This window comes from Phalangium opilio, unplaced genomic scaffold (assembly GCF_054372755.1).
Source record: "Phalangium opilio isolate 3A_F unplaced genomic scaffold, DU_Popi_V2 ptg000017l_1, whole genome shotgun sequence".
NCBI classification, from domain to species: domain Eukaryota; kingdom Metazoa; phylum Arthropoda; class Arachnida; order Opiliones; family Phalangiidae; genus Phalangium; species Phalangium opilio.
In genome coordinates this window covers 3,138,883-3,154,560 of record NW_028324151.1, presented here as the reverse complement: position 1 = coordinate 3,154,560, position 15,678 = coordinate 3,138,883, and the positions used below count along the sequence as shown (strand labels likewise).

The window sequence follows — 15,678 nt, the reverse complement described above, 5'->3', positions numbered from 1 at the left end:
GCGCCTCACCAGGCGTCCCTCGCTTTACCCTGAATCTATGACCTACTTCAATCACTTCATGACAAGCTCCAGTTTCTAAGTTACCAGTGACAAACTTATGGAAGGAACATATCTTATGAACTTATGATATTAACATAAGCGGGATATATTATTCAAATACAAAATCATACGATATTTCCCTGGTAACGGGCCTATTTAATTTACCAAATGGGAATTTTAAATGTTGAATTCTACCAGTTCCTAAGAAGGATTTTTATGGCAACACTTTGGTTTATCGAAAGTTCTTTTAATTAATCTTATATGAAAGGTCATATTCACAGGCAAAGTTCTGTATTTTTCGAAAATTGAATTAAGTTTTTTTTTAAATTAATAAGGGAGTTTATTGTTCCTGTTCAGGTTATTTTAATTGATTGTTCCTGTCCAGGTTATTTTAATTAAAAAATGAAGCTGGTAATTTTTGTCCTCTTTGTGTCCTTGGGATTTTCAAATGGATTTTGGGGATATCTCTACGTAAGAATGTTTTGCAATACTTATTTCTGAACTTAGCATTTAATGAAATAAATGTTTTTTTAATTTAATGTTGGTTGAAATACTACAGAATCAAGTTCGAGTTTGTATAACTTCAACGGATCAAACGCAATTAAGGGTAAGTTGTTAATTTAATCTATCGCGATTTGTTAATCTACTTCTATTAAAAGTTTATATTTCTTCGATTGCCTAAAGTTTTTCAATTTGTTCATAGAGCCAGTGCGTTCAATGTTTGAGATCCAGTTATTCAACCATCGTAAGTTTCTTAAGATTTCAGACATCCATTCTGCTTGATTAAATTTTCATAATGAATATATTTTCAGATGCAAGGCTGCGTTGGTTTAGTATGTTATTTTTTCTTTGAAATGAATGTTGATCTACCTTTCATTAACTTCTCTTTCATCAATTCAGCCTTATCTGCCAACCAATATCACGTTTGCCCAAGGGAATTGCATAAGCCTAGCTTGCAGACAAGTAAAAACAAATTATAACATATCTTTTCCATCGAAAAATGTTAATATTGCCCTTTGAAATTTATCGGGGTACTCTAAAATACACAATCTTTATAATTGCATATCTTGCAATAAAAAAAAATTCATTCAAGAAGTAGGGCCTATACAGTATTATCATAAGTTTATAAGATATGTTCTATAAGTATGACACTACCTATACTTCGCTATGCTAGAGGCTTACTAAGAGCTAGTTCGAGAACGACGGAAGCGAGAATTGAAGTCCTACACTCGGTGGTTAATTTTGCAGAACTTCCATCTTCCTCTTTAGTCTGCATTACTAAGCCTTTGACAGCGCCTCACCAGGCGTCGCTTTACCACGAATCTATGACCTACCTCATTCACTTCATGACAAGCTCCAGTTTGTAATCAGTGACAAACTTATGGAACATATCTTATGAACTTATTATTATTATTGTTGATGAGGAGGGTACGCGCCCTAGCACCGATGCCAAAGGCATATTGTGCATCCTCGTAATCAGGCCTTGAATAGGCCTGTAGCTGCAGCGTAGCTAAGAATTCGCTCCACCGTGAGAGAGGAGACCCTCGAGGGTTCCAGGGTGTGTGAATCAAAATATTCTAATCTAAGCGAGGCGAAGTAGTCGCACTCGCAAAGTACGTGGGCGGATGTTTCTTCCATCTCCTGACACGACCTACAGAGAGGGTCGTCGGCAAAACCCATCAGATGGAGGTGCCTATTAAGCCGGCAATGCCCGGTCAAAAGACCGGTGGCCAGCCTAATATCCCATCTGCCGAGCGAAATTAGGTCCCTAGCACGAGACCTGCAGGGACCATCGACAAACAACTTTGTCTGTCTCTGGCCCTCCATGCTGTGCCAGAGCTGATTTTGTATGACAGTCAACCTGTCATGCAGACACCGTTTGACGTGCCTGTAGGGGATGGGGACGGCCGGCTCCGGCCCCAAGAGCTTGGCCTCCGCACCCCTTTTCGCAAATCTATCGGCTTGCTCATTGCCATAATATCCGCTATGCCCTGGCACCCAGTACAGCAGAACCCTGTTGCAGGATGCCAGTCGCGCTAGCAGGTCGAGGCAGCTACGCACCAGTTGAGAAGAAATCTGACACTGGTTCAGAGCGTACAGGGCAGCCTGACTGTCAGAATAAATTCTCACAGTCCGTCCGGTATACCCTTTGTTAATACAGTAATCTGCGCAATAACAGATCGCGGCAATTTCAGCCTGGAACACACTAGCGAAGGTGCCCAGGCAAGCAGAAAAGCCGACCCTTGTGGTTTGACAGTAATAGCCGGCGCCAGCGCCGGAATCAGTCTTGGAGCCATCGGTGAACCAAATGGTTTCACCCCCAGTGCCAAGAGGCAGCAGGTTAGTCCACTCTGCCCGACTGGGGAAGTGGATACTGAATGGCTTAGTGAAATCAAAACTGGTGACGGTTTTGTCAGAGCACATCGTAAGCGACGGCTCAAGTGCGGCGTACTCCCGAAAGAGCTTCGTATGGCTGTAATCCCAAAGTCTTGGAACCCAACAGCCACTAATGTTGAGCCTGTAGGCTCCCATGACAGCCTCCTCCTCAATGAAGAGATGAAGAGGAAGCATGTCGAGGAGCACCTCCAGGGAAGCAGTTGGGGTCGATCTCATGGCCCCCGTAACACCAATGCAGGCAAGCCTTTGAAGCTTGCGCAGGGCAGCCTGCACCGTCTTAAGCCGGACCCTTGTCCACCAGACAAGTGCCCCGTAAGATAGTATGGGTCTGATGATCCCAGTATAGAGCCAGTGTACAGCCTTGGGGTTGAGGCCCCAAGTCTGGCCGACAGAGCTCCTGGTCCTCCAGAAGAGCATCTTGGCCTTCTTAATACACCGATCAAGATGCGGCTTCCATGTGAGTCTACAATCAAAAGTCACCCCCAGGTATTTCACCTCGGAGGACTTTGTCAGGACCTGGCCAAAGAAAGAGATATCATTGAACAGATCCTTAGTATTCTTCCTCGTAAAAGGAACAAGGACAGTTTTATCAGGATTAACGGTGAGGTTAACCGCCTGACACCATTGCTCCACGCTAGAGAGAGCAGATCTCATAAGCGCGGTAACAGTATCCGGGAACTTCCCCGTAAAGACTATCGCTACATCGTCCGCATACCCGAAGCAGCAACAGCCCCCAGCACCCCCGAGCCTCCCCAGGAGCTCGTCCACCACCAGGCACCACAACAGGGGGGAGAGCACTCCACCCTGAGGGCAGCCCCTGCTGGTAGTCACCCCTAGAGAGTCCCCAAGGAGGGACGCCGACACCTCGCGGTCGGTAAGCATGGACTTGATCCAGCGGCCAAGAGTGGCGCTGATGCCAAATCTCTCAACAGCTTCAGTAATAACCGAGCTAGAGACCTTGTCAAAGGCCCCCTCGATATCGAGGAAGACAGCCAGTGAAATTTCCTGAAACTCGAATGCCCTATCCAGGCAATTCGTAAGGCCGTGAAGGGCCGTCTCAGTGGATTTGCCTTTTTGGTAGGCAAATTGTGAAGAAGAGAGAGGAGTTACCGAAAGTACCTCGTCTCTGATGTACCTGTCCACCAACTTCTCCAGAATTTTGAGGAAGAAGGAGGTCAGGCATATGGGTCTAAATGCTTTCGCCTCGAGATAGGAAGCCTTCCCGGGCTTGGGAATAAAGATGACCCTAGAGCGTTTCCAGTCACGAGGTATGTGACCGAGAGCAATGCAAAGTCTGTAGATCTTGCATAGCGGAGAGGCGATGTGGTCTAAGCCCTCCTGCAAAAGCAGAGGGAAGACCCCATCGGGTCCCGGAGACTTGTAGGGCTCAAAACAGTTGACAGCCCACCGAAGCTTGGGAATCGTGACAACCTGTCTGGCTACAAGCCAGTCTTCCCTCTTAGCCCTGTACAAGACAGGGTAGAGAGAGTCAGGGTTTGTTGGATTAATAAAAGTAGAATCAGGAAAATGGACCTCCAGCATATGCTTGAGAGTCTCAGCCCCAGATTTAGTGTACACACCCTCCCGTAGCTTAATAGCATTAAGTCGATGTGTGCTGTCGTGCGCTAGAATCTTCATGACCCTAGCCGTGGCAGGGACATTGGAGATTTGCTCACAGAAGGTCCGCCAGGAGTCCTTCTTAGCAGCTCCAATGGCCCTGTTGTAGGCGTTAAGGGACTGCCTGTATCCAGCCCAGTCACCCGTGCGCTTGGCTTTGTTAAAGAGCCTGCGCGTGTATTTACGAAGCCGGCTGAGATCCGCGTTCCACCAAGGGACAAGCCTCGAGCGGTTGACGGTCTTAAGTGGGCAGTTCCGGTGGAACGACTCCATGATGGAGCACTGTAAATCACCAGCAGCCCGATCAAGATCCTTAGGTGAAGTAAGTTTAAGAGTGTGACCCCCTCCGTAGCGTAGGATTAGGTCTTCCCTATAGCCGGCCCAATTAGTCCGTTTTGGGTTGCGTATCTCCGTCCCCGCCGGGACAGAAGTAATCGCGACAGTAAAGCAGATGTGCCTATGATCCGACAGAGACGGTTCATTTGACACATGCCAGTTAGACACGGAAGACACGAGGTTTTCTGTGGCTAGCGTGAGGTCAATGACCTCCCTTCTATTAGAAGTAACAAAAGTAGGTTCATTGTTTTGATTAAGAATATAGAGTTTACAACCAACTAAATATTCTAGTAAATCATCACCCCTCTTGTTGCAGTCAGAGCTGCCCCACGTGATGTGATGAGCATTGGCATCGCAGCCAATGATTAGCTTGTCCCCTCTCTTTTCACATTGATTGACCAAATTGATCACCTCAATTGTCGGGAGAGAGTCCGCGTCGTGGGCAAAGTATGCGGAGGCAGCCGTGATAGTCAACTTGGCATGCCCAGTGGCCAGGACTAGATTCACGGCCGCCGTGTCCTGGGAAGTGTACAGCGGTAGAGAGATACAACAAAGATCCCTCCGAACCAAAATACACGCCCTAGGTCTAGCAGCAGTTTGGTCATAGAATAGTGACCCCGCCGCGTCAAGACCGAGGATTTTGCCATGGCAAATCCACGGTTCTTGTATGAGGGCCAGATCAAGACCCTCTATAGCAAACCTCCTGCAGAGTACCGCAGAGGCCGCCTTACTGTGGTGCAAGTTGATTTGAATTGCACGTAGCGTCCCCATGGTCCCTAAGAGAGGGGTTCAGAAGGGACCTAGCTACACCTCATCGGTCCCGAGAGGGCTAATGGCACCTCCCCCCCCCCCGACAGGCGAGCTCCCAGTCCCAAGATCCTCCCCCTCACCAGGACCACTAGGACGCTCATCGGCTGAACCCCGAAGGGTCCCATCCGATTCTTCCAGTAGGGTGGACTCATCCATGGAAGAACAGACTTCCGAATGAGCCACCCCCCCCCCTCCCCCTCTGTGCCTAGAGCGACACCAGAGAGCTCCTCCGCGAGATCCCCCATCTCGCTAGTCCCACCCCCCGCCGCAGACTCGGCTACAGTGGTTTTAGTGGTTTCCGTGTTCTGAAGGAGTTTGAAGGAACCCTTGTCCACTCCAGTATAGCCCACGAAACCAGCATTCTTAATGGCTTCCAATGAGGAGCCATCAATTAGCAGTACCCAGTACCGTACGGCCCTGTCCACGTACGTCCGGATACATTTCCAGCGTTCAGTGGCAAAACCTGCATTAAGGACCTTTAGGCGCCGAAACAGCACCGCCGGCTCCTTGGTGATCTGGTCCTTGGTGCGGAACATTACCTTAAACGGCTTAGGGAGTTCGCTAGCTCTCATTACTGAGAGCACCGCATCCCCCACCACCGAGTAGGCTAAGTTGTCCTTCAACCATTGCCCAGTGAACGAATCCTCACAGGAGTATACTAGGGCCCCGGTCGTCAGGCTAAAGTTCGCAAGGCGCGGTAGAGGGCTCCCCGAAGGTATCCCATCCAGCGCCCTTAGAATCGCCTTCTGAATTGGGCCCACGTCTTCCTCCGTGATGACCGCCGTCGGATAGCCTTTTTTGACAATGGCCATCTTTTCTGAGCTGGCGGCGTCACTATAGGACTTAGCCTTTTTCGACGCCGCCTGCGAGGTACTTGGTGAGGGAGTCGAATCCTCCGCTCTGGGCCTCTTCATTGGGTTGTCACGAGCCATCGCACCCCCAGCGGCGGTGGAGACCGTTTCAGACCCCGATTTGACCTTTTGCCGAGCAATCCGTCGTTTGAGACGACGACGCAAGGTACTTTTCGAGGGCTTGCCAGACACACGCACCGATAAATCGTCACGAGTATCGCTGGATACAAGCCCTTGTGAAGTGGTATCAGTGTGGGTTCTGCCTTGAGCAGACCCCTGCACCGTAGGTTTGGTAGTGTTAGAGTTGTTTTGATTTAATTTATCCATGGGAATCCCACGAGTAAGGGGGCAAGTAAAAGGTCACCACCCGGTAGTCCCCCACCCGGGTGGAAGGCTAGATACAACGGGGTGTCGCCCGGTGCCCCGAGGGGATCGTTAGCGATACCGAAGTTTTACTTCCCCAGTACCATGCAGCCCTCGGCACGATGCCTCAACACCTTGGCTTGGGAAGGGCGCGTATCCGCTTAGCCCACACAACGTAGTGGTTAACCAGCTCTCACCACCGAGGAGGTGTGATACTCCGCATCGATGAGGACCCAAGCTAGCGTGTGTGAAGTTAAAAACGCGAGCGTTAAGCCAAAGCAAGGGGGGGAAAAAGATACACCCCATCTAGCTTGCGTCCCCAACTTCGAGAGCCATCTTATGAACTTATCAGTATTAGCATAAGAGACCAATGCTGTTTTGGATATTTTTTCTAGGGTACAAGTTACCGTGTGATTGGTAGACGTAAAAGAGATGAGAATAATGCCCCTAAGGTTGAAGAATTCCATGAATGCAGCTGTGATGGTGAACTAAAAGTCAAACTTACCAGTAATGATTATTTTTGCGCTTGTGCTATCAGTGATTTGGAAGATGAAGGTATAATATATAAGATTCTTTGAATAACTTTCGTATTCGAAGTGTTTCTTATTCTAAATTTGCATCTGTAGGCTTCTAAAACTCCTTTGAAACAAAAACGCGCGCCATTTCAAGTTTAAAACATTCAAAATTCGCGCCTTTGTAAGGATGGCGCCACATTACCAGTATTATCTCAACGTTAGTGGTCTAGCTCTAGGACAAATTCGCGTGAAAAATACTATAGGCGTCAAAAGACTTTTCTAAGTATTATTTTCAATTTAAAATTGTGTATCGCCAACTTCAATGTCTTAAAATTAAATATTTGAACTAAATTTGTGTCAATTTTTCCATTTTCTTAGTAATTTTAATATTTTACAGAACTATATAGAGTTTGAAGCACATTGATAAGTTACAGTAGTCTGAAGCAGTTCATCCATATAACGGGACTTTCGCATCTAACGGTATCTCAGCCTTGAAGCCCAGCTGTTGGAACAAGTTATTGCAGCAGCTTCAGTCATGTGGAAGAGATTGTGAATTTGTGATGCCCCAGTTTCGTTTGTGTGATAAAGTTTTGCGCGCTTTTTAATTGTTTACCGGCTTATATTTTCGTCAACAGTAATGTTAATTATCGTTTAACACTCGCGTTCTCTAATTCAGTGCTTTGAGTCGCTTGTAATGAAGCCAAAATCTGACATGGTGCTGACAGAGAGCCAAGGCTTAACGCTGAATATAACGGTACAAACAGTTAACTTGGGTAAGTTTTAAGCATTTTTAATTACTTTTTGCGCGTAAATGTGATTGTAGTAAACTCGAATATGTCTAAATTAAGCGTGTAAATAGTTCTTTACGTGATTAAATCGACAAATAAGTAAAAACCAGCCTAGAGAAACCTACTTATCCCAAAACTATGTCATACTCCAAACCAATTCTAAGTACAGTTAACTCCCCTATCCCGTTGCAAATATTATTGAGGTAAATAACAGGTAGCAGTAACGGTAATAATTCCAAGTTAGCCCCTACGCGTAGGTTTTCGTATGAAGTTAGTAACGTTTTGACACAAACTCCGCGTTTGACCTTTCCAATGTTATTTGCTATAGTGAAAGCTTGGTAGCCAAATTTAAGTCCCCCAAACCAACTCATCCTCAAATAGTAAGAAGAAGGAAATATTTATTTAATTTTTTATTGAACTACCCGAGATATCTTTTCGAAGCGAGCCTTCCCCCCCCCCCACAAAAAAATCCATCAGAAACCTTGGAAAATAGCGGTCTACTTTAATCCAGAGAAGTTATAAACAAAATATCAGGGGACGATTTTTGGTTAGAGAGAGAGAGATCTTCTCTTCCCCTCTTCCTCTCTGGTTAAGCTCCCTTGATGTAAGCGAAGTCACTTTAAACCCCAAGCAGCAGGCATTATTGGCGAGAGTCGTAATGTTGCCAAGATTAGAACTTACCCTGCCAGCGGAGCGGAGGCTCTAGAGAGAAAGTTATTTTTTATTTTTTTTTTCTTTAGTTTCTTAGAATCATTGATATACCCCCTCCTTCTCGGTTATACACGCGTCCCATCCCAGGGTTTCCAAAATTTCTCCTTCGTCCTACGTTGAAAATCTTAAAGACTAAGAGAGGAATTCCCTCTCAGTCTAAACGAGAGATTGACAAGAAAGAAAATACCTTAGTAAAGAAAAAAAAGTAAAGAAATCTTACGTTTAATTACGTTGTTTTAAGAACAATTAGGCCGTAAATAATTGCCTTATTTTCGTTTGTAAAAAATCCTTCCCGCGCTTGTCTATTACGTTACGTCTCAAGTTTATTCTTTCTTTTTTTTTTTTTTGGCCGATTTCTTACCCCTTTTCCGACTGCACTTAGAAACCAATTTCCGCGATGACAGATTTTTAAATTAGTTCTATGATCTTAACGCCAAAAATAAAACTCAATTTTAATCTTTTTAATAAACGCCAGGCTGCTTTCTTGAAATTTGCTAAATTATGACTTTTACTTTAGATATAGTCTTAGATCTAAATTGCCAACCGAAAGCTTAGATCTTGCAAAAATATTTTACTAACACTTTTAGTTGCGGCATAAGTTTATAAGATATGTTCCATAAGTTTGTCACTGAGCTTGTCATGAAGGAACGTAGGTCATAGATTCGAGGTAAAGCGACCCCGGGTGAGGCGTTGTCAAAGGCTTAGTTAGTACAGACAAGAGGTGATATATAGTTTATTAGGGAGAAAGTTTAAATTCGCCACATTTCTAGCTTTATCTCCAGTCCAAACGTAGGTCCGGAGTTAATCCCCGCCTCTAAATTACAACCAGCATCTCATTGGTTCTTGAAAACTCGCGCCAGCGAGACGCGAATGACGAAAATTACGTGGTATTTTCCGACTGAGGAGAGGCGAAATAGCCCGGGGCCTCCTTTTACGTCCCCCCTTGTATTTTGAAAGGGGGACTGAGACTACGGCGCGCGAATACTTAGGCATCTTATACCTTCTCCCTAATAAACTAGCTATCACTTCTTGTAAGTACAGACTAAATAGGAAGATAGACTATGTAGTCAATTCTCGAACTAGCGCGAGCTGTCTCTAGCATTACGAAGCATAGATATTGTCATACTTATGGAACGGACCATATCTTATAAACTTATGCTAGGACGAACAGTTAATTTCAAAGTAAAATAACGTAACGATCTTATCCCGCTTGTTTTTTTCGTTTAAATCCATTCTCTAATTAAGAGAGTACGTGTTTCTATTAAAAGCACGACGTCCGGTGACAGAGTAGACGTAGAGGCAATGAAAAAAAAAAAAAAGACCCATTGTTGAATAGATCTCCACGACAGATTGCGTAGCGACGTGTCGAAATTTTATAAAAGAACTATAAACTAAATTTATGTTATAAAAGCTTACGGCTTTGTCACCCTATAGTCTCCACGCGACCGTCAGATCCGAAACTTTAGTTTTTAAAAACGTCCTATTTTTAAAATCAAGAACATCAGTCCCAACCCCAAAGTGCCGCCTTTTGTGTGCTTTTTTGTGCGCGATTTAAACTTAAACTTAGAACTAAATGGAGAAATTTAGTTAATAAAATTACAAAGCGTATCCCGCATTGGATATAAAGAAAAAACCAAAAGGATTTTACGGTAAAACGCCTTACTTAAGTATTTTGCTTAATTTTATATATTTTAAAGGGATTTTGAAGTGTTGTAGATATTTTACATAAGTTTATGAGTGATATGTTCCTTCCTTAAGTATGACAATACCTATACTTCGTAATGCTACTGAGAGACTTACAGCTCGAGCTATAGTTCGAGGGAGAACGACGGAAGCGAGAATTGAAGTCCTACACTCGGTTAAATAATTTCGCAGGACCAAGTTCCATCTAGTCCTATTTAGTCTGCATTACTAAGCCTTTGACAGCGCCTTACCAGGCGCTACTTCGCTTTACCCTGAATCTAAGACCTACCTCACTCACTTCAAAATTACAAGCTCCAGTTTCTAAGTTACCAGTGATATACTTATTTAAAACATATCTTATGAACTTATCGCTGTCAAAGTCAAACCAAGTTAAAATTAACCTTCATATCTTAGGTTTTTAAGTATAAACCTACATACAACAGTTTCACTCTCACTTTAAAGTGTTTACGTGCCAATAAAGGTCAAAATATTTTGTAGTAAGTAGACCAGGAAGATTTTGATATCCATTGAAACTTGAAAGGATTAAAAAAAAACGCCTTTTATAAAAGAAATATTAGGGTATATCAGTAAATACCAAATTTCTTTTCTACCCAAAGAAAAGAAAGAAAAAGAAATGTGTGTTCTGTCGCTTTTCATTGCCTTTGAAGTTCTAGTAAATTCCAGTATACACAAATTTAAATGAATTGATTTAACCAAGCGAATACCTTTTGAAATCTCTCCCAAAATATTTAGGTATATAGGGTGTTGTTTGTTTATTTATTTTATTTACCAAGATAAAACCTTACTGCATTTGCTGTTTGTTTACCTATTAACATTTACCTTCGTACGAAGTTTCAATGTTGTAATGAATATTGAACTGTTTTTGGCAAAGCTAAAGGTGTAAGGAAAAATATTCAAAAATGTTACCTAGTCTTAAGAATCAATGTGTTTTTCGTCATGTATTAATTAAATTGTAAATCGAGGTTTACTATTATCAAATTATGTACAGGGTGTTAAAAATCGGCTTGTCATAGAAGTATAGAACATTTTCGACTCAAAATTGATGATTTCCCATAGAACCATCAATCCCACTCAAGGGTGTAAAATAAAAATTATTTAATATTCATTTGTTTTGATTCTACATTCACACTTTTTGTCCCCCCAATCTTCTTTTACAATATTATTTTCTTTCATAAAATATACATGTATTTTTCAATGGGTATACCACCACCTATCTGCTATAAGTGAAAGACTATAGCTTATTTACCTTGAAATCAGGATGTTTGAAAAAAACGTTTCTACCGCGTCGTTTTGCTTTGCGGCCTTCAGTGATTGCAGCTTCGCTGAAATCCTTTTACTCACCTGTATGAGTGACTTTTGTCGTTTCTTTAGAATTAATTAGATGAGTGTGTGTGTGTTTGTACCATGCGCTTTTGATTTTTATAATTTCTGTGTAATTCTTTTTACGCGTCCTTATATGGGATTCTTTTACAAAGTATCCTACCACTTTTTCTCAACTTATTTCCAAATGTAAAGCAGAAATAACATAAAAAGTAATTAGATACTGGAGTGAATGAAAGAATTCCATAGTGCCCAGTATGACTGATATGTTTACAACGTAAAGTAGGTTTTTTTTCTCTGGTTTATTTATTTGGTCGACAAATCGGATTTCTATATAGAGCAATGGCAGTACCACGTATGCAAACGTCATACCCTTCTATTCCTTAGCTCAGTGTCATCCCCTCTTGCAAGAACCCGCCCAGAGGGAGGGATACACAGTCTACACCCCTCTCTACCGCCACTAGTCTATACTTTATTTCGGTTTCTGGGAGGTAACGATATTTTTGACTCTTGGTGATTATAATTTTCGCGTTCTTACCGCCTTACTTTCTGTTATTCGCATCTGTCTTTGATACTACGTTAACCAAAAAAAATTGGGTTGGTTATAATAAAAATTGATGTGAAATTCTACATCGAAAAGGCAATTAACAAACTGTTGTTAAAACGTCGTTATCAAAAATTGCCACAATTACAGATAAAAGGAATGTTTTTAAACCCATAAATTTTCGTATATATCTTCAAAGTCGCAATCAACAATTAAAACTAGACACTATATTTTTGTTAAAGGCCGACTTCCATCGAAAAGGGTTCTTACGAACTGAAAACCGTGCATCGAGAGTAACAATGGAGCGACCGTGCCGATTTTTGAGGGGTTCTTACGAACTGAAAACCTTGATACGGGGGTTCTTACGAACTGAAGATAAACAATAGATATTTTCCTTCAGAGGGTCGTAAAAATCGGGAATAAAATATTTAAGAGACTTTCTATTGTTTATCTTCAGTTCGTAAGAACCCGCATAGCAAGGTTTTCAGTTCGTAAGAACCCCTCCAAATTTTGCCCCAGTGGGGACTCGAAAATTGGCATGGTCGCTCTATTGTTAAGAATCGATGCACGGTCTTCAGTTCGTAAGAACCCTTTTCGGTGGAAGTCGGCCTTTAAACTCGTAATACGACTTCCTATTACACCCCCAAATTAGTGAAAAACATTTAAAAACGCTTTAAGATGTTTAATTATTCGAAATTTAAACACGTCGTTTAAATTACAATCAGAGCTTCATTTTTTATTTAAGAAAAATAAATTTTGGGGGAAAAATTAGTATGAAACAAGAGGTCAAACAGTTGATAAGACCTGACTTAAATTATTTCAAAGTATATTCAATCCTTATTACTATGTAGTCTAGCTTAGTGTCCCGCCTCTCTTTTTTTATACGAGTTTTATTAACGGTACAAAGCCTCGAAGCCATTCGTGATAATCCAACCAACGTTATCCGCAATTATGTCTCTCTGAAGGGGGGCAAAATTAGCCCTCCATTTTTAAAACTTTTCCCGTAAAAGTTTTTTTTTTATTCTAGAGAAAAGTTTAGAATATCCAAACGGAAGGAGTTTGAACGTTACACTTCGTTTATAAAGGATGTGTCAAATTTTATTTACAATATTAAATAACAATATATTAAAGCATTTAAATATACAGTATTTTTAGTCTAAATCCGGTAGCTTAAAGAATTTAGCCATGCTTAAAGTTTTGACAAAACAAAAATAAATAATTCAGTTTTATCGTGGCGTGTGTTGGTGTACTAGTGTTTTTCCTCCCACCCTGGCCACCAGTTAAATCGGCCTCGTGTTCTTTTGGTAAATAGTCGGTCTAGCGTTTAAAGGTAGTTGAAATCCGTTACTTCAAAGGTGAGGTGTACTCGTACGAAGCTCGTCTCGTGTAGTGCAGTACTTGATCTTCGTTAATTACTAATTAACGGGTCAAAGTTTCGGTTTAATTATGTCAGTAATTTATATTGAAGTTGGGCTAAATGTATCTAAATATTAATTGTCTATCGGTTCTTGTGTGTGTCTGGAAAAGTCCATAGGTTTTTGTTATTTTTGGTTCATGCGGAATAGTGTTTCGAATCGGAATTAAATATTAACATTTTTCTTGTCAAAATCGAGGCGTTATTTTTTTTAATTTTATAAATAAGGTTTTTTTCTTTCAAATAAAAACCTTGGAACTCAATTTGAAAGTTAATTTTTAACTTAACGTTGAAAGACTTAAAATTAAATTTGACATTCTCATTGGTTGTGAGCCGTGGCACGATGAACCATGGCTTGTTACATTTATTGAAGTCAGTCCCTATATGCTAACAAAAGTTTATTTTTTTCTTCGTCGTTGTAAGGGAACTAAAACACCGGATATTTTAATTTAGTTTCGCGTCAGTCTTAATTTAAAACGAAGAGGAACATTTTTTTGTCTTTATGTTTCGTTAACTTCTGTACTTTACGGGATTATTTCTTGACGGATCTTGAGTCGCGAATGTCTCGCGGTTTCTTCACGTCCGTGGATTTGAGTCTATTTTGTTGGAAAATGTTCTTCTAATTTTGAATAAAAAAATAATCGTCGTCATGGCCACTGTGGTGTCGCGTGGACCCCCGCCTTCTCGAAGGGTCTCCTTTTTGGCCAGTAAAGGGGACCCCAAAGGAAAGTTCGTGAATGTGGCAAAGACTATTTGTTTGGCTTGTAAAGTGGCCGGGATCGGTGGCAGTAGTCCTCAATTAGCTACGGCTACTTTTAAGGTAATTGTTTTGGATTTCTTTTTGTTGCTATGTAATTTTGGCCTAAAAAATATGACTTGAACTATTTGGGTTACTCGGAATTTTAGGTCTGAATATAGTTAAGGTATGAGTTGAAATTTGTGGTTTATATAGGTAGTTTTCACGGAAAATTCCTCAGCTTAAACTACTTCAGTGCTGTGTTGTCAGGCCATCTGTTAGTCAAGTTGGTTATAAGTACTTATTCAAATTGAACTGCTATAACCTCTCTCTAAGCATTCTCTTGACTCATTTACATCCTGGCAACACTGAAGGAACGTCAAATTATGTATAGTTGGTCAGAGTACCATATATGGTATACCAGGTTAAGATTTCAGTGATTTTTGAAAATGCAGGCTATGTCAAATATCAGGCAATTTTATAATTGTCATACAAATCAGGGATTTAAATTTGATCCGGTATATTTTTCCAATATTATAGTTTTAGCTTGAACTAATATATTAACAAGTTCATGGTACTAGCAATTTTTAGACTGACTTGGGAAAATGACCTTAGGTCAAGGAAAATCAGGGAATAATTTAGAAAAATCAGTTTTACTAATATTTCAAAAATTAATATTCAGTCATCGCAACGACCTTATCCTCTAAATAATTAAATAACCCCTAAACACACAATTAAAATATTTAATTTGATTCACTAATTTCCATATACGTTCTAAATTTACCTCCTCGCGTTGTTAACACCCCCATTTGAAGCTAATTTATAAAATTAACAAAATAATAAATTATAAAATTGGCAACCCAATTTCTCGATATCATTAGTAGCAAATAAAGAAGTAAAATAAAAAGAAATAATAAAAAATAAAAATTCAAGGATAAAGATAAAGATATATTATGAACATGAAACAAGTCATCATTTGGTGTCTTAAGAACAACTTGGCTTTTGTTAAATTACAACCAAAGGCACTTTAATAATCTGTTCGCTCTCGAGTTGGTAGTATGGAGAGGGGAAAAATAAGTACTCTGTTAAAACAATATTCTTCATAAGCTTAGTAATAATAATGTTGTGACCCATTTAAGTGGTATAGAGAACTCTTATCCAACTCCCCTCCCATGGCGGTGCTGGTGCGCCTAAAAGAAGAGTTAGTTTTTTGGGTTAAAATTGCTAGCATTTGAATAAGCCGCAACCGTATAAATATCTTTGGATTCTATTTTTTTCATCTTATACCCCTTGGTCTCTTTCTCTCTCATCTTAACCACGATTCGAGCAGACTTATTCGTGAATATGTTAATGCCTTGAATATATTATAATATATGCTGCCTGAAGGGGAAATAAAATGTTGCGTTTTATATAGATATTGCGTGCAAATTGGTTTTTAAAGGGATTGTGTATTATGGGAGTTTTATTGGGTTATGTATGATAGGTTTGTGAAGTATGGGGATTTTTTTGGGGGGCTATTTGTGGTAGGTTTGT

At 41.1% G+C, this 15,678-nt stretch overlaps 2 protein-coding genes across 2 annotated transcripts in view; both read left to right on the top strand.

The window, feature by feature from the left end:
• The first annotated feature begins 320 nt into the window (after nucleotides 1-320).
• LOC149702500 (uncharacterized) lies at nucleotides 321-7,277 on the top strand. The gene is made up of 7 exons (XM_089866333.1): nucleotides 321-510; nucleotides 599-646; nucleotides 743-784; nucleotides 852-872; nucleotides 940-1,002; nucleotides 6,809-6,968; nucleotides 7,040-7,277. Exons 1-7 carry the CDS (start codon nucleotides 442-444, stop codon nucleotides 7,045-7,047), a joined length of 411 nt encoding a protein of 136 aa, XP_089722459.1. The 5' UTR covers nucleotides 321-441; the 3' UTR covers nucleotides 7,048-7,277.
• Nucleotides 7,278-7,385: 108 nt separating this feature from the next.
• The window catches only part of LOC149702499 (rho GTPase-activating protein 45-like), a 27,187-nt gene continuing 18,894 nt past the window's right edge, over nucleotides 7,386-15,678 (top strand). Inside the window, exon 1 of the mRNA XM_089866307.1 lies at nucleotides 7,386-7,701. The gene's annotated coding sequence lies outside the window, so the exon portion shown is untranslated. The remainder of the gene's footprint in view (nucleotides 7,702-15,678) is intronic.